Genomic DNA, 23,583 nt, shown 5'->3' on the forward strand with positions numbered 1-23,583 from the left:
GTTTCGCAGGGGGTGCTGGAACCAATGCCAGGGCAAGGGCATCCTGGACAAGTCACCAGTCCATCACAGGGCATTAGGATTTAGTATTATTGCTTTTATTATCGTCATCGCTATTATTATTGGAAAATAAATGACAGTAAAAACTCTGTAAAAAGGTTTGCTTATAGAGATGACCTGACAGGGAATAAAGAGCTGGGTGTTCAGCTCCATTCAGTTTTATGAAGCTTTGAGGCGACTTTTAGCAGAATGGCTGTTTGTCTGGATGGAACTAAAAACCTGGTTTGAGTAGTAACAGATGGACTAAACTGTAGTGGACTGGACATCTCTCTCAGGAGCTGGTGGAAAACAAGGAGAGCTAAAAGAGACACTAGACTTAAAATACATCAGATGCATAGAAACACCAACTAAATGATCTCAAGCTGGATGCAAAAATAATTCACTATCACTATAAAGTATAAACAGTCTGATCCTCCCAAATTATGTTTAATGTCTGCATGGTTAGATTACCCTGTTTAATTTTCATGTACAAAACCTAACTACTTACCTCAAAATCTTCAGAGAATCCATGTTGGTTATTTGAGAAGAGCTCAGAGACATGTTTGATGAACTGCTTGACGGAGATGGCTTCCATGTCATCTGCAAGACACAAGGCCAGGTTTAAAGCAGGTTCAGTGGGGTAGTGACACAACCTTGACTGAAGTGACAGGATAACTTCTGGGTGGGAATGTAAGCATTTTACAAAATAGCACAATCAAAGGTAAATAATAAAACCCTACACGGACTGTGTTGAGAAACTGAGTTTAGTGGTCTAGGGGGAATGTAATATTTAAGTTTGAGATGGCAATGTGTGACTGAAGAAGAAAATAGTGCCACTGCAAGGCCCATTTAGCAGCCAAGGTGGAGCCTTCAATGGTACCATAAAATCATGCAATCATAGTTTAAGTTTTTACCCAGGTTTTGGGTACAAAGGTTTTGTTGTTGTTGTTGTTGGCTACTTAAATTGCCCTTTAAAAAAAACACACTTCCCCAACCACCCACTAGTACATCCAGAAGGTTCGTAATGACAAGATGGAAAAAAATACATATCACCATGAAATCTCATTGATTGCAAATGTAATTTCTAAGCTCATATGTTCTCATTGGCCTTGCCTTCTTTCTATATCATAAAAGTTTACGACCAAAGGGAAAACGAGGACTGTCTTTAAAGACATCCACTCTTTCCAACTGTCCGTGTATATGTGCATCCCTTCTTAATTTGCCATACTAAGTCTATCCTTCTCAAGAAACTAAATTATAAAGAGCTCAATTTGTGAACTTTGGGCATTTTTGACAGCATTTGAGAGCACTGAGCTTTGAAAACCCTTTTGATGACATTAACGGTGTCATGGTTGTGGTTTCACTGTGGGGTTTGAGTTTCTCTGTTATGGTTTGAGTTTTCACTGTATTTAAGTCCTGTTCGCTGGTTCAGCCGTGTCAGATCCTTGAGGTTGTCTTTCTGTGGCCCTTGTTCACATGCTGTCTCTCTGCCTGTCTCTTTGCCTGTTGTCTCTGATTGTTTACCTGAGTTATTTTGTAGCTTTTGGTTTTTGTTAATTAAAAGTATTTAATTTCTCACCTACCTGGTTCTTATGGCTCCTGCCTTTGGGTCCTCATTCCCACGCCACCACCATCAACAACACCATTGTGACAAACGGCACTAAATCTACAATGTTGTTCAAGGAGCAATAACTTCACATTTTTGGAATGCAACATCTCAGCTGGTTGCTGATAAGAGGGGGTTTTGTGATAGCCAAGGTCAACCAGATTATTATAATCTGTCACAGATAGAAAACCTTTTCTTAGAGGTAATTTTAAACTGAGAGCACACAAACAGAAATCACACAGGGCACCAAAGTCTTTTGACGGCTGCGGTTCAAGCTTTTATGCTTTTGCCCCTCCTAGAGAGAGTTTATATTTCCCCATCCCCAGGCTTACTACAGTCCTTGTGGGTATAATGCTTTCTTGTGCCACCAGAATAATTTAATAGATTATGGCCAAAAGGCAGGGGGAAACTTTTTGAAGAAGATGAAATTGATAATATGCTATAGTGACCTCAGTACCATCCTGAACAATCAAAACAAATATCTGTAAAATATTGATACTTGTGTATTTTATCAAGCAGGTCCCGGGTTAATTTGACCCCATTCAGCATTTAACATTTATTAATAACTAATTCCATTTCTTTTGCTTCAGTTTTCTAACTATCTAATTTAATGGGGACAACTACCTAAACATGAAATTAACACAGTTGCAAATTAAACTGCATCACCACAGAGAAGGCAGAAAGGTATTTTATTGATGTGTTTATTTCGTAGCTTTGGGAGCTTTTGGTGAGACAGAACAGGGCTGGAGTGCATGTTTCACTAGAGGGTAAACAGCTGCAGTCGGTGTAAGAAGTTGAACTCGACCCAGTTGAATGGAGGTCATTTAGTGGAAAAGATTCAAAAATCCGACACAGCAGCCAACACGCTCTCACAGCTTCCATCAGTTTAGTCTTCATCAAATATTAACAGGAGCATGTACTTGTTTGCTCGCGCTTTGTCTCTTATGAGACATTCATTTAGGTATGTAAATGTGTCAGAATTATTTGTGTGTCAGTAAACACAGCAGGCTACTGAGAGGTCTGGATAAACCAATTAGCTCTGCTGAGAGCTGAACCAATCATGTTTTTATTGCTCTGACATATTTTAAAGACAGTACAGTACAGTCATGGTCTGTGTCGGATAGATTTGTTCTTTTGTTGCAAAATACAAATAGGATACAGCAAAAAACAAGCTGCATTCCTTAAAATTGAGAACTATGACCAAACCTAACACCCTCAATAAAGTTAGAAATAAATATTGTCATATTAATGGACAGAAGAAAAAGTAGCATCCCACTGTGATGTCAAAACAAACCATATTTAGAGAACAAGGTTGAGCTGAGGAGGAGATTTGTCGTACATTCTCCAGCAGGTCACCATTTCTGGTACAATCTGTTGATCATACAGTACAGTAACCACCTCTTAATTCATCCCCTGCTTTATGGTCTATTTTCCTCCAAATTAGACAGTTATTTCAAAAATTAACACCCTGTTTATTTGAAAAACACTTGAAAGCAGGGAGTACATTAACTAATTCATTAAGTGAGAAGTTGGGCCATTATCCTATAGACCTCAATACAATCTGACTTCTTTTTGCAACCGGTGGAAAGGCTCTTCAGTGCTAGCTTCATTTTAACACCCCGACACCTATAAACACTTTTTATGTAGCCCATAAACAAAACCTTGTCTTTGCATATTCATTCATTCCTTCATCTTCTACCGCTTTTCTGTTTCCAGGTCGCAGGGGATGCTGGAGCCAATCCCAGCTTACACTGGGCAAGGGCAGGGTACACCCTGGACAGGTTGCCAGTCCATCGCAGGGACAACACATAGAGATAGACAGAAACCAACAACCACTCACACTCTCACTCAGACCTACAGCCACCAATTAACCTAAACATGATGTCTTTGGACGGTGGGAGGAAACCGGAGTACCTGGAACATACAAACTCCAGACAGAAAGGAACCAAATGCACGACCTTCTTGCTATGAAGCAGCAGCGCTAATCACTATGCTGCCATGCTGACCTCTTTGTATTCTTTCCTTAATTATTGTACGAGCAATTTTGACGAGAGGAGCAAATATGTTGAGGCAAACCAGCAGATGACATGAACGTAACACATCTGTAATGTTGGTTCATATGTGTGTTGAGTAGAGGTTTATGTAGTCTGCGCTGCAGCAGAAGGTCTCAAAGAGGATTCAGGATTGTGTGAGACTCTTAAGTCTGAGCCTTTTTAGGCAATTAACACAGCTAACATATGGTCAGACCCACAACCCTGTCTGCAGCAGTGGACTCTAATGTCTGGTTCTCTGTAGACCTACCTGCAACTCTGTGAGGCTGTTCTGGCGGAGGGGGGAGTGACAGAGGAGCTCTTTGTCTGTGCTGAACCTGGACTCTGCCATGATGGAAATGATGTGAATGAGCCCTTTTGGATTGAGCCAAGGCCCATTGTAAAGAGGGCCAAAAAGCTTTTAATTGAATTTGACAGATTTGGAGCCAAATCCTGGGACTCGGGACCTGAACCAGAGAGCATGTTTCAAACTTTGTAAAGGTTTTGTGTTTATGTTGTGTGTGTGTTATAACTGGTGAACTGGCTGTGGCCTTTCTCTCTGATGTGGACACAGATCCTAGGGTTTCTATCAACCTAATTTCTTTTCTCCATTTGTCTGACTCTCATACTGAATAGGCTGCTCTGCTCTGCTTTTCAGATTTGACTTTGACACAAATTCTTAATTTTTAACAGTTACTTCAAAGAAAAAAATATTGACTCTATCTGAATTCATGCCAATTTGAATGTCTGGACAGATGCTGCTACTTCCCCAGCCTGGTTGGTGGCTGGAAGATGACCCCTGTAAGGTTTTAATACCAGTTTATGACCTTAGAACTGTGCCAAAAGAATAGCCCTGACCTATGACCCCTCAGAAAGGATGACAAGCTAACTACCGCTCTGCAGACATACCAAACTAAAACACAGTAGACACAGTGGAGGAAATGAGGTGTAGCTATGATGCACGCAGGGAGATATTACCTGGGATGAGAACGGGAGGGATCGTTTCATTGGCCACCACCCTGGGTGAATTGCTGTCCTCCACGTAGAAATGGGCTGTCTGGAAACATCGCCTGAAGAAAACAGAGGCCTTTCATTTACAGAAGAAGGAAGTTTTACTTGAAGAGAGTAACTAATTCAAGCTGAACTTCTCCCATTAGGTCGAAACACTGATGCTATTTCACCTTCATCAGGACCCTTTGTGGTTTTTCAACCCTCTCTACCAATGTTGCTTTAGATCTAAATAGCAAACACTTTTTTTTTTTTGGGGGGGGTGGGGGGGGTGGGGGGGGAGGCTTGAAGTGGCTAGAAAAAAAACAAACGCTTCGTATACATTATGTCACCAGCTGAGGTCATGCATTACTTTTCTCCATAGTAGTAACAGCTTGATGCTAACTCCACTGTGAAGTAATCAACCACAGATCTTTGGGAAGTTTCCCATCTGTTGTGTGCTCAAACATTGCATGTAAAATGATTCTGTGGTTGTGTTTCTTTTTTTTTGTGAGTGTTGTGCTATGCTGTGCTATTAAGGGCACAATCTGTCTGACCAATGAGGGCTGGAACAAAGAACTGGATCTCTCGCTGGCTTCTGACTCACAAACATGACTGTGAGGGAGAAAATGAACTGACCTTATGTACAGAGAAATTTTTTGATCTGAAAATGGCCTGCTTATAATCTGCTGTTGCCTTTGAGAAAGAAAGCAACACCATTTCAATGACAGACCACTGTAAATGTCTTTCAATGTCCACCATCTTCATCTTTCCATAATTAGAACTATTATCTAAACTTAACTCAACTTTGACCACAGACATTTCATACCAGAAAATTTGTGTTCAATAGTGTGTGGAAGGGTTCTGTAAGCACTGATGACAAGATCCAAATGCACCCACTGGTAATTTATGGAGGAAAGAATCAATAGACCAATTTATCATGCCGGCATGACTTGGACTAAGCAAGGCATCAATCTTATTTGTTCTAGTGGCTGGTTCTGACATACTCACATCTTTCTAAGTCACTCCCTCATATGCCACACGTCAACAGTGGACCTTAGCTACACAGCACCCAAAAAAAAAAAAAAAGGATGAGAGAGAGAATTGTGTGTGTGTGTGTATGTGGGTGCAGAGGGAGAGAGAGAGAGAGCATACAGATTTCATCATGACAACAGTCAGCAAACCGATGGTAGAAATGGACTTTGAACTCCATACACACACACACAAAGGTGTATTTAAACGTACATACACTGTGTGTGTAGAAGCTGTCAAACAGGGTAGTGTTGAGGAGCTCTCCTGTTGTGCTTTTGTGTTTTTAGTCTGACAATGTGACAGTTCACATGTGTGACGTTTAGCATCAAACCGCTTTGAACAATCTGCATCAGGCATGTAGAGACAAATTGGAGTTCAAATAGTGCAGAAAGAAGCAGAAGAGATGCCACTTCTTTCTCTTTTGAAACCCACTCCAAAGGAAACAAATCCAGAGACACACAACAAAAAAAAGGATTTCATGTACATCTACCTGTCAGGCAGCAGTAAGGCTATTTGACCAAATATTACCTTTTAAATAAAGACTCACTTTCTGTGACCACCCTAACTAGTAATCTAGAGAATGAAGTGGGTCTGGAGGAGACTTTGGGATTTAATTAATGATTGTTTACTCCACTGAAGGCTGAAGATTTTTATTTTGACACTAGGTACAACCCTGAAATCATGTCCTGACTATACAATCTGGTGAATGTCCCATGTTATTGGAATGCAACATGATAGCGCCAAAAAATTGTGGATCCCTGTTGTTATCCTGTTCCCCTACACTGATGATTTCATCTAACCACGACAATAATCTGTATTAATCTAAATTTAATCAAGAAGTCTCACTTTCCTAGACATAACCAAAACCTGAACCACAAAGGCAGAGGCCCAAAGAAAAGCTAACTCGTTTTATTTATTTATGTATTTATTTTTTTCAGTATGAGGGCTTGATGGACGTGCTGTGATGCCCAGAGGATTGCTGGATCAGAAAACCTGACTGATCATCTGAGTTATTGATGAAGGGTAAAGCATACAACTTTTTTTAATTTCATGAGACATTAGGCCTTGGTGAATGAAGGCTGTTTTAAAAATAAACATAACAGGCCTGTAGTAAACCAGTGTGTTCCCTACTACTAAAGAGGTTCAAGGGAGTAAAAAACTATGCCAGTAAAATGTCCTTTCCTTGAGTCTTCCAGTCCTGCAGCCAATTTTGTGACACCTTTCATGGCCAGTTGCCAACCATAGTCTATATCCAACTGCAGGTTGTTGAGAATGTTATACATTGGCATGTTGAACATGAAAATCAATTTACTGTCCAGTCCACTTGTATTGCCTCTTTACAGTGTCCATCCAATAATGTATTAGGAGGGAACTGAAGAGGGAATACACAACAACCTGTCAGCCCATAAAAGATGCTTCTATGGAAATCAAAACAGTGTCTCCTCTATAGAGTTCTGTAGAGTCCCAAAACCTGGATGTTACCTTGTCTTGTTTTAAATGGGACTGGTTAGTTGGGTGGGGTGTTTACGTCAGTAAGATCAGTAAGCTGATGTGAAGTGAAGAGGTCTGGTCATGTTTCCATGTCTGTTAAACAAGGTCAGTTGCTAGAAAGTGACTTAGTGATAGTAGACCAGTTGTCAGGCATGTAAAAAGGTCATCATGTTGAACATGCAAACACTTACAGCCCGTTTACAGTCCTACATGATGTGGTAGGAGATCAGAGATGAAAAAGCACATTAACACACTTAAATAATTCAACAGTGCTTGCAGCAATGAGTACAAAAACCTACATGCTACTTTTTCTGTATGTTCGAAGGGGTTCTGGTCAGTGGAGTTGGGATTTACTGGCCCACTGGAAAGGGGGATTTATATAAGAAAAATCAGTAGGCTAATTAGAGGGTAAATGAGACTACGGAGGCTGTTGTGGATGTTAAACTTCATCAGGTCGAACATGAACATGATCTCCTCTCCAGTACACCATTACAGCCTGGTTGTGTCTGTGAGAGGAAAGCCTTCGGTAGAAGTTGTCAGAGCTTATTCAATCTTCAAGGTGACATTCAGAGCTGGTGATGGTGAGGACATGACTGTGTATGTGGTTTAGAGCCAACATTATCTGTTTGCTTCTGCTGATTGTATTCAGGCTTCAATAATCATAAAGGGGTGACGTTCGATGCTTAAGATGATCTTGACATTTCTAATTTTGGAAATATTTCAAAAATGGAAGAATCCTATTGGCTGTTTATGGAGTGAAGCAGAGTGACACTAACACAGGTAAGCCTGTATTATCCATGCAGTGCTCTGTTACTATACCACCATTTCACCAACAAGACCCAGCAATCCCTTATCTGCAACGGTTCAACTGGCTAATATTGGATGAAGACTGTCAATCACAGGGCCAAGACATAGAGACACATAAAAATCCACAAATTTAGAGACATGGATTGAGGAAGATGGAGTACCCAGGGGGAATCTACATAGACAGAACATACAAACTAAACACAAAAAAGCAGAGGACCCAGGCTCAACCCTTTTGCTGTGACATGACAGCACTAACCATTACCAATGCTGCACCATCAACAGAATACCAACAACAATAAAAACTTACTTGAAAAGCTCATTCCCATTTGTGATATAACTTTTATGAGTCAAGTGATAGTGATTTAATTTATGAGAAATGCAGAAATATTATTTTTGCCCTCTTGAGGCTTTCTAAGTAGAAAGTAGTTACATACTTAAAAACACACACAGCTACTTTGCTTACTAACTAACTATATATCCACATTTCATTCCTTTCAAAAAACACACACAGGGAACATGGCCTGAGTTCCTTTCAACAAGGAAATGAAACAAAATTCACTGACAGTGTGTGCAATCACTGACCCTTATCGAATATTTACAGCTTCCATTGCAACAACTACTCAACACTCCCCACCTGTGTGTATGTCCAGACCCTCCCTACCTGTACTTGATACAGAGCAGAGAGCAAAGGGCGTTCATCCTGCTGAACGAACAGAGGAGAGGGAGCAGACAAGCTGCCACATGCTGCCGCTGACCTCAACTGAGCCACAGCAGAGAGATAGAGGGACAGGAGGAACACAGGGGTAGAGCTTTCCCAACAAGGCATGAAGGGGGCTGTCCCCGCTCCGCGACACACACCCACCCACCACCCACCCACCCACACAAACACACACACACACACACACACAAGTCAAGCCTCTGCCACTTCCATTTGTAAGATAGTTGCTGTCATGCATGCATTTAAATCAAATGAGACAAAGCTGGCAGAGCAATGACAGGATCAATCACCCTTTGACTGGACTTATTAGTGATGCACTGCCACAACCAAGATGAGAGCTACCCGGCATGGTTCAACTGCAAATGAAAATATACCCACTGTTCCCATTGTATAGTATTCAAATACAACTATCTCCAACTTTATCCTGCACCTCGTCCAACTGGCTTCCTAACATCAGTTATTGTCAATATTATTAAGATCTTTCTGTTATGAAGCTCAGATTTCCTGAGACATGAATGCAGCAGAGCAACAGTTTATCTGTTTGTGGGCGGCACCAACTGTTACCACTAAGAAAGCAGTGGGAGTGGAGTCTGTGTTGAACACGGGGTTGTGACCTAAGCTTTGCTCCACAATAGGATTAAATACCCAAACACGCCCTCAGCCACCTGTTGCCAGGCCTGTGAGTGTCAGTGTGAGAGGGGGTTATGGACATTTTCTCAGCACTTGTGCACCAACAGTACTCTGAACACCAACCCTGAAGCCAGGCTGTCTCTTGCTCAGTCTCAGCACAGCTCGTATAATATGGAAAATGCAGTGCAGAAATGGAGCTTAGTGAGTGTCAGGCAGCGGGTTTAACACCATGTGATTATTATGCCAGAGTTACTTATTATCACGTTCTGTCTTTCTTCACATGCCACCGATGATTTGCTGTGTGTTCCAGATTTCAATAAAGGACCATGCTGCTGTTGTCCAACATGATTTAGCCACTTATCACCGGTTATATAATAGCCATCTGATCCTTGATTTTCCGACTGTAATAAAATGAGATGGCAGACTAATGTATGGATCAAACAGGAACTAGCTATAAGAAAAATACAGAGAATATGGCGCCACACTTGCCAAGTGTATGATGTATATGTGTCTATACAATCTGACAGGGCAATACACCATATGCTCCCTGGTAGTCTACAATAAAGTACCTTTTGCTAGAGGCTCAAGCACAAACAACACAATGCACTGGAACAATTAAGACCAGGGTTTCCCTCAATCTGAGAATCATTTGGAAAAAAGATTAAAACGTCCTTCCATTATCTGACTCTACCCAACCTAACCTAACACTCACAGTGTTGAAAACATGTACAACAAAAGTGGCTATCAACCAGTTGAGTTGAGCCTGGCTTTACCTATCTGTAAGAACTATGAATAAATTAGAATGGACATGATATGAAAAGAAACTTGAAACCTGTTGATACATATGATTAAAGTAATATCCAAACCAGACCTGACATGGGAGAAGACTCAAACTTCAAAAGAAATCCACTCATTTCATAAACGTCTACTCCTCATTATTATTTATTACCAAATTATGAATTCTTTTATTCGGATTCTTGTAGGAATTGTGAAAGGTATATGATTTTTGATCTGTTTGGCTGGTTGGTTTTGATCTGATGCCATAAAGTAAACTTGAACCCAAGTGAATTGGGAGTTTAATCTTAGGTACTTACTTTGATAACCTCAAATCCTGCTTTGTAGTACAGACCACTAAGACTTGAAGAAGAAAAATAATACACCATGACTGGTGTCTGGAGATATTTAGTGTCTGATTAAAATCATCAGAGAGAGTTGTCTCAGCACAGATGCAAGTGTGTAAACCACATGACGAAGCAGCTCAGACTGATATGAGCAGCTCAGAGCTCACAACTGTATAGAGTTCAGGCTGAGAATCTCATTTGTTCACTTTATACTGAAAACATGTCAACATGTTAGTTACGGACTCTGAACTGCGAACAGCGAACATCTGCTATAGCAATGGTCCACTCTCACTGTTCAGAGAGAACGTTGGCTTGTTTAGAATAACCTCAATTAGTTAGCTTATTTAGGCAAAAGCTGTCTTTAAGTTAATATTAACTTATGTAATATAAGCTACGTACGTTTGGTCAATTTAATATAACAGAAAAATGTTTTGTGTGAAATGAATTGATGTGAAATGAAAGTGTAATGTAAGTGCGCTATAGTATGTACCCACCTCCAGCAGACAAGCACAGCCAGCAGGAGGATGAGGCAGAGGAAGGTTAGAGCTGACACCACCACCAAAGGTACCACCCATTCCACACCACCTAACCCTGCCCCAGAGCCAGGACTTGACTGGCTGGTCAGATTGGTCACCAAACTGTGGTCTGAAAGAAAAAAAAGTTGGATAGATTAATCAAATCGAATTCAATACAAGTGTTTAAAAATAAACCCCAAAACAATCAAAAAACAGATTGAGAAAATCAGATTTATCAAAGGATACTAATAACATGTCACTAAAACATACAGGTCAAATAAAAAGATGTACCATATGACCATATGAAAGTTGAACTTGATTTTGGAGTACAATTGTACAAAAAAACAAAAACGAAAAAAACAACAGCAATATCAATCTGCACAAAACTTAAAATTTTGTTTTAACAAATTTTTAAATATAGTGTGATAATAAATCAGAGCATAGCTCATTTTCCCGTAAGGGTTTTTCTTTAACTTCATGGCTGGTATGTGAGTGTGAGAAAAACCACAAGCTGGCTGTCCTCAAAACCTGCAAAAGCTGGAAAGTACCTGCGTATGACAGCGGTACACAAATTATATTCCATGGGTTTTATCCCAGCTTCTTGAAAGAAATAGTCAATAAGTGTCTTCTGACAGTTGTGTTCTCACATAAGACTGGCAACCTGAACTGGTATTTGTTCACCCAGGTTGTGGTATTTAATCCAAGTCATCAGTCACTGCAAAAGCTGTGATGGTTGTTGTTATAGGAGCAGTTAACTTATCTGTCACTTTAACTACGGTTATCCTTTGACTCAGTGATGGGTTGGCGTCTGTGGATATCTCCATACCCATATCCAGACCCATACATCCACTAATGGACACCAACAACAAATGTATTTCTCCAGCTCTAAGTGAACCAAAAAGAAATGTGATTCTATTGTGATAGCTATTCCTGCATATATCTATATTGAGCTAAGGTATGTGGGAAAAACACATCCCCATTCTTACTCTGACTAGCCTCTGATTGGCCAAACCAGGTAAAAACAATCCTTAAAATCGGCCTGTGTTCACACTGGAACTGATAAGGAAGTTTCAGAAATTCTTCTTTCAAATAAATGTTAAATCACTCACAACACAATTACACAAGTAATATGAGCTGCATTTTACATGGGGGTAAATGTTCCCAAGTTTGATTGACATCAGCTGAATCATGTCATGTTTAATTTCCTCTTCATGTTCAGTACAGTATACACTGGCACAAAGCTTGTTTGCTAAGCTAGGCTGAACACATGGCTGCATTGTATTGCAGCAGCAATTGTAAACCATCACATTAACAAAGAGAGATTACTACAGACTGCTAGACCAGTTCCCTGTTAGTCCTACACACCCTGAGCTCTGCACACTATTCACTATGCACTTTAAATAAGTACAGCCCGATAAGCATATCAAACCAACACATAACTCGAGATCATTTGAGCAATTCTGTAAAATCCAATTTTCCTTTAGGTCTCTTAATAACAACCACCACCACCACCTACCCAGTTCAGCTGCTGCAGCCGTGACGTTGCTGGAGCCGCCGCTGGCCCCCATGGCCTTCAGTCTGCAGCTTTGCGTGGAGCCGAGCATTACATCAGGCTGGGCCCCTGCACTGCACCACAGCTGGCTTGCATCCCCACTAACTCTGCATCTCTTCCCTCATATCCACACACGCACACACACACACACACACACACACACGCATAGTGTACACTACAGGCTGCCTTTTTCCTTTATCTTTTCCTCTTGCTTTTGTCTTATGATTATGGCTGTCTGCCAAAACACAATAAAAAAAACCCTTACCAGCAGCATGCAAATACATAACACACACAGTCAGTAATGTGCATAGATATTGAACACACACGCGTCACTGTAAATGGAGCAGAGGCTTTTTTTCTCCCCTGCAGCAAAATCTGGCCTCCTAGCTTCATCTCCTTTCGCCATGTCTGAAAGTAGGCCAGCACTCAGATCAGAGCAAGGAGGGGGAAGCCAGAAAGGATAAGAGGGGTGGAGGGGGCTGACTGATGGGGGGGGGGAGATGGACTGAAAGACAAGATGGAGCCAGTATAGAAATATGAAACATAGAAAGAAAAGAGTAAAAAAGAAGCAAATTTGATGGGCAGAGGGAAGAATGGGGGAATGGAGGACAGAAAATGTGGAGATAACTAGAAGGGAAGCTCTGATTTGTTTTCTGTTTCATCTTTTTCAGCTGTAGCTTTGACAACCCAATTGTAAGCGGTGCTGAGTCAAGGTCCCCACAGTATGAGGTATCATCCACTCCAACTCACATCCAAAAACATCACTAAGGTTATAAACAGCTTCACAGTCTTACAGTGCTTCAAGACGTGTTCAGATTTTTTACAGGAATGAAATTATACAATGTAGCTTGCGGATTATCAGCTTTTATTACACTAATGAAATATTGTTACTAAGGCATTCATGTGCTTCTGCTCAAAGTGGAATTAATAATGATGTGGATTGCTCTCGCATTGCATTTTAAGCTTTTCAAAGTTTCCTTCTTGGAATTTTTGTACTGGCTGAACTTTATTTAATACATGATATTGTACATATATATGTGATGGCTCTGTGCTGTCAGGTGATGCTATCATTCCTGTCTATATATGATATAGCTTTGTGTGGTTATCATCACCCCGACCTATAATTTGTCATTATGTCTGCTGCAAGAGCTGGCCCAATTGTGCGATTAATGAGTGGCATGTGTGCCTCATACAAATTCATCAGGTTTCAAGTCAGTTGCTTTATTAGAATAGTGAAGATGTCCATGTTTTCTACCTAATGTACCCAGCTGTGCGTCCATCCTGTTTGATTTCGTTGAGATATAATAATATATAAGTGGAAAACACATCATATCAAAGTTGTCTAAATTGTGAAATTAATATAGCACATAATTTAATATGAAGTGACCAGCACACCAAAATTTTTAATCTATAATTATTTGTTCCTATATCTGCGACTTAACAACGTTTGTAATTTATAGGCTTATACACCTCAATTTCTTTCTGCATTGCACCCAGATTAAAAATGCTTTGCAGCAACAGAAGCTCTGAGTGGGATGTACACACTAACCACTTTTGCAAAGTTATGCAACAACTTTTAAGCATTTGCCCTTGAATCCCTCAGGAAACAGAATGAAATGTGTTAAATGTGCTTTGACAAGGAGACTGGGAGGCACTTCTCGGGTATATCAGAAAATGACTTTTGTTCATAACAATTTCTTGTCTCGACTGTGTTTCAAAGCGCTTGAAATTGAATTGATGTCCCATGGTGTTTGCTTTCAAACACGGCGCCTTGCTGAAAGTCTTGGAGGGGTAGGTGGGTGTATGGGGCATATCTGCTCTCAACTTCTGCTGGAAGAGGAAAGGCCCTGATGCCTGTACCACACTGAACTGTATATTAAAGATGAGGTACTCTTCAGGCTGAAAATGAAGCAAATGCTGAGAAGCCTTCAACCTATATTCTATCAATTAACCATTAGGGCACTAGGCAAACAGTCTCCTAATTGGTTTATGGTGTCAGTCTTCTCCAGTTCCACATTATGTTCAGCTTTTAAAGGATTCAGATTGAGGGATATTGTACAGTAGAAAATAATATGCATTAGGGTGTGACTACTGTGTGACTGACTGCATGACAAGCAGGATAGATGTCAGTACAGGCCAGAGCCACTCCACATTCCTCCTGCCTTCTACTCGTAATATGGCCTATCCTGCTGTAAAACCAAGACGATGACTGGCAAGGCTTCGAAACTACAGCTCACAAGCTAATGGATGACTTCATAGTGTGACTGCTATGTGAAGTCGGGTTTCACATTGTTTAATCAGAACACCGTATTTAAACTCCAGCTGTTGACTTTCACTTCATCGTGACTTCACGAAATGTGTAGTATTTCTGTAGACAAACTTCCACATCCTATTAAATACTGAACAGCACATATGTTGACCTGCAAGAGATGTCTTTGCATCTTACTGAGCAGCAACAGTGAAATCATTCTCTTGGAAACATTGCCTCATGAAATTTATCCACCATCAGTGATATGATGGCTTTATTTATATACCGCTGCTGTCTCACTGAGGTGCATATAGTCAGTAAAGATAACTTCAATCCATCCAACACTTAGAGATGTGACCATTCTGTCAGTGTGATGGCATGTCGAGAGGGTGTTCAGGAGCACCTGGGGAGCCATATGCAACAGCTGGATTTCATTATTAGGTTGTCTTCAAATAGTCTGCCTAAAGAGTACTAAAGGTAACACCTTTCAGAGCAATAAGTCCTCCCTGGGACTTTCCAAATGCTTACTGTGGTCCCCAATCTATTATTGTTTTCTATTTCACCAAAATCTAGGATATCTATTGCACCAACAGGTTGAGGATATTTGATAAGAGGGTTGATGGTTCTGCATTCTTCATTCACATTTTTTATTAGATCGCTACAAATATCAACGCTGATGTTTGTATTAGGCTGAAGCTTCAGCTGACTCACCATTATGAATGGAGAAAGGCCAGTGCTTCTTGTCCCTCCCTGAGGGGGAGCTGAGTGTAACTGCAGGGAAGGCTGCTGCGTCACTGGCTGCTTCTGTGGTGGTAGAGGCAGTGGAGTCAAATGGATTGTGGGCAGGAACCTGTTGTTGGTCCTCTATACTAGGTGTATCTTTATCAGCATCTGGTTCAGTCTGTTTTTTCTGCTTAGCATTGGCGTCTGGTGTCTCGCCTGGTGGCTTGCTCACTGCTGTGCTGTTGTCTTTCCTCTCAGCTTTGCCCATACGTCTTTTCCTCCCCTTGTTTTCCTCTTTCTCTTCTTCTTCCTCTTCCTCATCCTCCTTATCTTCTCCTCGCTCTCCATCCTCTTCTTCACCCTTGCTGCTCTCCCTGTCCTCGCCCCCCGATTCACTAGTATCTTTGGCTGCAGCAGCTGTTACAGCAGAGGTGGTAGTGTCTTTGGTGGTCAGGCGCACAGAGGTGGGATTGTGGTTTGGTGCTCGGCTTGGCCAGACAGAGCTGGGAAAGGAGGAGATGACGCCGCCGCTGAAACCCAGCCCAGCCAGCAAAGTGCTTGTCACCACGGATGCCACAGTTGCCTGACTGCCGCTGGAGGATGGACCGATGCCTGTCGCCATGGAAACAAAGGAGAAGGGAATACCTGAGGAAGTCCAGGTAGATGAGCCAGAGGAAATGGGAGCCATGTCAGCTGAGGAGGCTGGGGAGACTGTTGGCTGAATAAGGAAGGGATAACAAAATAAGATTTTGACTTAGATAAACATTTCATTTTTTCATGATCGCCATGATGCTGTCACACATTCATTTTATTTTATTTTCTTTTACAGCGTACCAAGGCAAAGGTCACAAGTCAACACAGGCTCAGAACCACTCATATAAGGAAGAGTAATTATGTGTTATTATCACTTAGCTTAACTTAACACTTAACTTGAGGTATTTTTACAGAGCAGTTTGCTAAAATAAAGAAAGATTAAGGCCTATAGATCTAATTGGAAATGTTTCCCCTCCCTGTGTGCCTGCAACACAGAGAGGGGTGACGCTAGTACAGACACTGCTCTCTGCTGGATGAAAAGTGCAAAGACTATTGTAGTGATTCCGCCACAGCTCACCATTCCAGTTTTTACAATCCTTGTCCCCTCAAAGATCCTTGTGGTATTTGCTGCAAAGAAAAAAATGATGTAAAGAAACTCACACAGAGAAACATAGTTGAGTCATTTCCTCTATCCCGCTATTTCCCTTAGCCTGCAGCTATTGATACCATTTCACATAAATAACCTGAATATCAAAAATGTTTTGATATTATTATGAATTCCTGGCTGTCAGATTATGCAGGCAATCAGGCAACACACAAGGCATGTTGAAAAAAGACAGTACTTGACATATTGATAGCTATGTTAACATACACTGATGGTATGGCAGCTATTTACCAGCACATCTGTGTGTGTGTGTGTGTGTTACCTCTGAAGAGCATGCTCTGGCTGAAGTCGCTGCGCATGTCATTCATGCAGACAGCCTGGACTCGAAACAGGTACAGCACATCGGGAGAGACAGGAGAAATGACAGCCTCCTACACAACAACAAACCCAGAAACCAAATGAGTGGGATGACCTCTGGGGACACAGTTTACGTTAGACTCCTCACCAGACATGTTAATACAGCAACAGGGTGGGGAGTTTATATGCAGTGGTAGTGCATAGATGAAAATAAATTATAATTTTATAATTTTTTTTTATTTATTTATTTAATGCATACTTTTCCAAAATGTTCTGGGATCTGAGAACTCAATTTGGGCTTTCACAATTAATATAACTAAAATTTTCATATGTCGAAGTGCCATAGCCAAATCATAGGACCTGTGAAGGTAAAATGCATCAACAATCTTAACCTTTGTGGCATCATTACAGAGGCATCTCAACCAACAAAGATGTAAGTCAGCGATGTCATCAAGGCCAAGCACATCTTTATTTACAGTCTATGTTCTTAACCCTTAAATGCACAGATGGACCAAGAAGGAGGGTTTTCATCCAGGGAAGCACATAATACACATGCACAGTGGCTGCTCTGCTGTAACCCCATTGTATCATCTGTGATACGATGCTGCCTCTCTGAAACAGAGAGGCAGCAATAGTGTGTCGCTGTCTTAATGAAAGTGAATACTGAAGGTCAACTGAAAGAGCTCCTCGTCCCCACATGCCGTTATTTTTCCACAGCTTTTAATGCATTGACTTTACTTCAGATTCTTTCTGCTGCTCTCCCAACCCCTCCATCTCCCTGCTCTACACCTTTCAGCCAAGCTGTTTGAGTCTTTGCTTCCTGAAGCTTACTGCCAAATCATAATCTTACTGTCAAATACTGAAGATGGCAGAGCTGAGAGGTCCATCTCGTAGTTTCATGCAGCTGAACTGTAGCTTACACAATGCACCTCATTGTGGATGGAGCTGGATCAGGTAAAATCACATACCCTGATCTGCCTCCTCAGTCATGATTAAAAAAGATGTTTTTGCATGGCTGAGATGGAACAAAGTGGACCTGCTCATCAATGCAGTGGCACCTCATCCTTCCTAATAACAGAACTATTGAAGATCATGAATGGAAGGTCACAGTATGTCCACCTAAAGCTTATCACCTCACCTACATAAACTTACCATCACTCACACAGTTAAATGCGAAATACCTGAGCCAGCTCTTGGGTTTGTGCCAAATTTTTTTCTCTCGAAATGTGTCTGCATAATGTGTTAGACCTCGGTTCACTGTGGATCAGCAGAATAATAACAAGTCATCTCGTTGATCAGATTTTCTACTCTGTTTTTATCAGTCATCAGGATCAGGGTGGACAACGAGGAGCAAAGATATTGTCATACGCCCTCCTCTAGCTAACCACTTGATATCATTATTATTTTTGAGCTGTGCTGCTCAAATCAGTTTCAGTTTTAGAAGCTGAGAATTCATCACATTTTACAGTAAGCAGTACTATAAATATAGAATATATTATGGTGTTGTATCACCTGCTAATGCAATACAAGTTAAGGGCACCTTTCTAAAAAATTTAATATAATCTATTATTAGATAATAATGTAATTATAAATAATAATTCATCACATGTCCATGCAGATATCCACTATTATTGAGTAAGTCTTTAATTTACAACCTCATCTCTCAGAAGTATGAAATTTTGAAAACATCAGTCAAAGGAATTTTTTTGTCTCACACTTTTCATACACACAATGACAATGTCTCTAACTGCTTATAGCAATGAAGAGAAGCCATCTCTCCCTCACATACACAAACACACCACACTCATTTACACAAGGAGCAATAAACAACTACATTTTAAATAAAAAACCTCACAAATAATAAGGCAATAATGCAAGGAACTGAGGAAACACTTACATGTATATGCACTGAGAAAAGACTGCAAAGCAGAGCAAAATCTGCAGTGAGAAAGATAAACTCAAATGTAAAAGTGGAGATGTTTTGAAGTGACACAAGAAATAAACATAATAATGTATGAAAGGGCAGACTACAATAAGGTTTATATACTGTAGTCAACCAGTTGTGGTTATTTGAAACTGCTAATTTCAAAGGAGGTGGAGTTTCACTGAGATACATGTAATGCAATGAATAAACAGAGAGCTGGCTAAACCTCCACTTAGAGTGTAAGTTAGTTACACTATTTACCATGAGATCAGTTTAAAACTAATATTGATGTGGTGTTACACTGATGGAGCAGCCTATTTTAGTATGAAAGTTGCGAATAGCTTCAATGATATGTCTTGTGTTCAGAGGGAAGCAGATATCAGCAACACGAATGAACAGTGGGACTGCACAGAGGCTCTGACTGCTTCCATCAAAAGGTAGAGCTCTTTCAGTCTGGGATGCTGCTATTCACACTAACACTGTGGAGACCTCACGCTTCCAGCTGATTTTTTCTCTCACACAGATGGGTGGCGAAGGCTGAGGAAATCAAGAAGGTTCATGTCAGCATTTTGGTTCTTCATTTTGTGCTGCAACTGATGAACAAACAGGATGTCTGAGGGGTCTGGAACCTCATTAGTCTCTGCCTCACAGACCAGCTGTGCACTCTTAGTCCATCTATCAACTTATCCCCTGACAAGGAAAGATTTAAAATCTCAAAACAGTCAAGTATATATTTTGTTGGTGTTTGTGTATATTATCTGACTAAATTATTATTTTTTCATTTATTCATTTGAAATAAACATATTCATTATAGCACTGGGTATAGCACGTGGTTTGAATCATTTCTGTGGGGAGTCTGCAGGTGCATGGATTCTCCAGATTCCAAAGCTTCCTCCTACAGTCCAAAGGCATACAGGTTAGGCTAACTAGAGGACTGCACTGGTTAATGAAGATGGAAGAATGCAGTCCAGTCAGAGTCATGTTCAGAACAAATGTAAGATGGTCAATGGTGTACCTCCTAAAATTTTGTATCCGAGACATGTCTCCAATTAGTATAGTAAGATTAGCATTTAGCTCAGAGCACCATTGTGCCAAAGTAGCTAAAGAAGCTAAATGAAACTTCTGGTCCAACATCTGCCTTGGCCTGAGTCTGGCCCCATTTACTTGAACATCTGGACAAATTTGGGTTGATATCCTCTAGCACTACCAGACAGCTAAATTATTTTATTTGTGTGTGCCAGAACTGGTACAAATATAATGATGGTCATGCCTTACAGTCAGAGTTGGTCTATGAAACCTGGGTAATCAACGGCCAGGAGAGCTATTTGTCCCAAGCATGGGCCAGATTTATTTTTCTTTCCTCAAAGTAGCCAAGGCTCTGAAATTTGTGTCAGTGTGGGCTGAAGCCTCACATACCTCATGAGGCGTCAATAATTTTTTCAGAGAATCATAAGATTGATGACATATGACTCCTCTGTCAAATATGTCATCCCCAAAAGACAGCCTCAGGGAATTAAGTAAGCCTTGTTACACCAAAACTAACTCGAAGCACATGTTTTGGCTCCATTGCTAAATTTAAAAAAGAAATACATGCATATATACAATACTCTGTTGCCACTATTTTAGGTACAGTGAGATTAAATTATAAATTTCAAATTGTAGTAATCCAAAATATGTTAATTCATGCTATGCATGTGATCTTGAATTTTGTGTCTCTCTTGCAGTGATTCATATAGTTTGTCTAGACTATTTATATCAATGAGTGAAGACTATATATATTACAAAATGCACAGTAAAGACTCACTTGCTTTCTATAGGTTGTATAACAGATTTGCCTTTTCCCTTTTTTACAGCCTCTTCAACTCCATGGGGAATAAGAAATGAGAGTTCGGTGAAATCCTAGGAAATTTGCTTTACATACTTTCCCTCTGAAGGCTTGTATAAAATTCATATTGACTGGAGAGGCCTGGTATATAAAAAGATCATCAAGATGAGAATTTGTATTACTGCATGTGATGTGAGTGTTTCCATCACACCTCCACTCTCTGACTGAAGCCAGTTTTGTCCTGTTAAATCCAGTTAAGTATCTATTCTTGATCATTCTTGAAAAGTGGTATGGCCCATACAGTACACTGTCTTTTGATAAAAGGGATTCTCCATTCATTGTAGCAGAGGGGGTCCCTGATTCAGGCCTTTTAAACTTGTGTAGGTCCCTGTTATGTCCTAGTTAGAGGTGTCAAGCACAATCATAGAGGGAAAAGTAGGGGAGGATTCATGAGGTGCAAGAGAAAGAACTGTGAGAAATAGTGAGTTGGGCTATGGGGGTCTCTCTTGAGTTTATGACAGAAGGACACACACCTCTCACACCACACACCTCTCGACTCTCTGTCTTTCCTTAAGGCAGATTCCCAACTCTGCAGGCGGATCCTGTTTTCACAGCCAGGGGGCACTCTGATTCCTCACAGCAAAACCTTGTTTTCCCACACAGCCACAGGCCCAAGGTCATGCTTTCTGCCCAGGCTGGCAGCCCTGTATCCTCTACAGCTTAGCATTAGTATTCTGTGAGCTGACCGGCACACCACAATGTAAGGGAATGAAACCTCCTCTCTGCTCCACAGCCTCCTCTCACTGCTCATTCTGGCTCCTGATGAGACCATTTGTAATGGAGCGGATGTTGCTCGGTTTGTGCATGTGTGTATGTTTAGGACCAAAGAACTCTCTGCACATACTTTAATGACTACTTTACAACCTCTCCTAACCAGTCCTCTCACCAGAAGCTGTCAAAGCTGCATCACTTTGTTAAACAAAAAACATGTTTAATGATGTAATCAGGGTTGACTCTATGAATCATAACAGTTTTGTTCGAAAACAACTTGTTAGTTCTTGCAAGGCCCTCAGTCACATTTTTGATGATGTAAAACCCTCTTTATTTCTGAAATAATACACACACAGTCTTCTCCCTGTGCAGCTGCATCTGTGTGTTCGTCCATAATATTCTCATCACAATTTACATTTATAACAAAAATAGTTGACTTTGGCTCATCAGGCTGATCAGAAAAAAATGTGGACCATTATATCAACACTAATGGAAAAAACACAACATGACTAAAATATCTTCAAATGTAGTGTGGATCACAGTGATGAGATTCAGTCACGGCCCATTAACAACATGTGGCTTGAGGTCAGGAACTGGTTGTGTGCTTTCAGCTTCAGGAAAGGAAAGAAGGCAATGAGGATAAGAGTAAAGGCTTGGATAAAACAAGGAAAGTATGTGCGAAATGAATAGTAATAACACATGAGCTATGAAGAGCACTTTGTGATGTGTGTGTTTTTTTGTTTGGCTCTGCAGGGCAATTGTGACCATTGGCTGACGATCAGTCAGTGGTTGGCTGATCTGAAATCTGGACTTTGATGTGACCCATTTGGGTCTTTCAAGTCCTGTGCAGCTTCCAAATACTAGCATGAATAAAACAACAAAAATAAAAAATAAAACATCACATGCCATTTGGATGCTATTTATTTTAACTGAGACCAAATACAAGTCTGCTGTTTGTAGACAGTCAGCATTTTCTGATCTTACATTTTGTATGTATGATTTGTTCTAGCAAACTTAGCACCTCTGTTTAGTTCATATTGAAATACCCCAAGCAACAGAGTGCTGCGGTTCTGCAATATGTCCACCTGCAGTAGGGAATGTCAGATTTTTTTGCCATAAGCATGAGAGACGTATCAGTTGCTGCGAGAATTTCTCCTGTCCTCACCAGCCATCAAGCAATTACTTTGTTCATGGATCGTAACTTGATGTGTGCTGAAGCCTGACATTAGTTCTGCAGACTGAGACTGAGGATTTTGTGGAGCAGCAGCTCTACAAATATGTGTCCATGTGGAGGAGGAATGATTGAAGCTTGACTGTCTCAATAAAGTGGCCCCTGTTATGTTATATTGTATAATGCAATTGTTAGCACCATCTCAGTTAATGAGCAGGATGATCTGAATAGGGCAAAGGAGGCATTTCTAGTTGATCAAATATCAGGCCTCATCTCCATGCCCCCTCCCATGGTCCACTCCCTTATCTCCACATCCTCCCCTTATCTTTATTTCCATGTCCTCATCCCAATTCCTGCTTGGCTCATCTACATGTTCTCCTCCTTCATCTGTATGTCCTCCCCTCATTTTCACATTCAGTCTCCCACCCCCAACCCCCACCATTCCCAATGCCCCTACTTAATCTCCATGTCCTCATCTCCATGGACTGCCCTCATCTCCGTGTTCCTCCTCTCATCCCAATATCTCCCTCGTTTGTATTCATGTCGTCTTTCATCTATAAATTCCATCTCCATGTGCTCCTCTTATCCCTATTCCGCCCTCTTCATCCCTGTGTTTCAGCATTTCTCCCTCTGCCCACCAGATGTCCCTGGACTTGTTTGCCCATCGTTATTTCTGCCTGTGAATCATTGCCTGTGGCTCCTCCCTGCCTGTGCTGGCATCACCAAACCCTGACATCATTTCAAAATAAATATAAATGCATAAAAGATCATGGCATGTATGAATATTGCAAGCATTTACATATCACATGACAGAGGATTTTATCCATATACCCCCACCCCTGTTGAGAAGATCCAGTGCATATGGCTTGTGAATATCAAGTTATAAGAGACAGTGGTGTTT

The 23,583-nt window shown here is 40.8% G+C and overlaps 1 protein-coding gene across 1 annotated transcript in view; it reads right to left on the reverse strand.

The window, feature by feature from the left end:
* LOC115044266 (receptor-type tyrosine-protein phosphatase gamma-like) overlaps positions 1-23,583 on the reverse strand; it is a 451,501-nt gene that overhangs the window by 22,956 nt on the left and 404,962 nt on the right. The window contains exons 10-15 of the mRNA XM_029503234.1: positions 16,957-17,065; positions 16,608-16,657; positions 15,485-16,214; positions 10,953-11,103; positions 4,651-4,742; positions 545-636 (exon numbers count right to left, since the gene is read on the reverse strand). Of these exons, the coding sequence (XP_029359094.1) occupies positions 545-636; positions 4,651-4,742; positions 10,953-11,103; positions 15,485-16,214; positions 16,608-16,657; positions 16,957-17,065 (1,224 nt within the window). The remainder of the gene's footprint in view (positions 1-544; positions 637-4,650; positions 4,743-10,952; positions 11,104-15,484; positions 16,215-16,607; positions 16,658-16,956; positions 17,066-23,583) is intronic.

This window comes from Echeneis naucrates, chromosome 5 (genome assembly GCF_900963305.1).
Source record: "Echeneis naucrates chromosome 5, fEcheNa1.1, whole genome shotgun sequence".
In the NCBI taxonomy this organism is placed as follows: Eukaryota; Metazoa; Chordata; class Actinopteri; order Carangiformes; family Echeneidae; genus Echeneis; species Echeneis naucrates.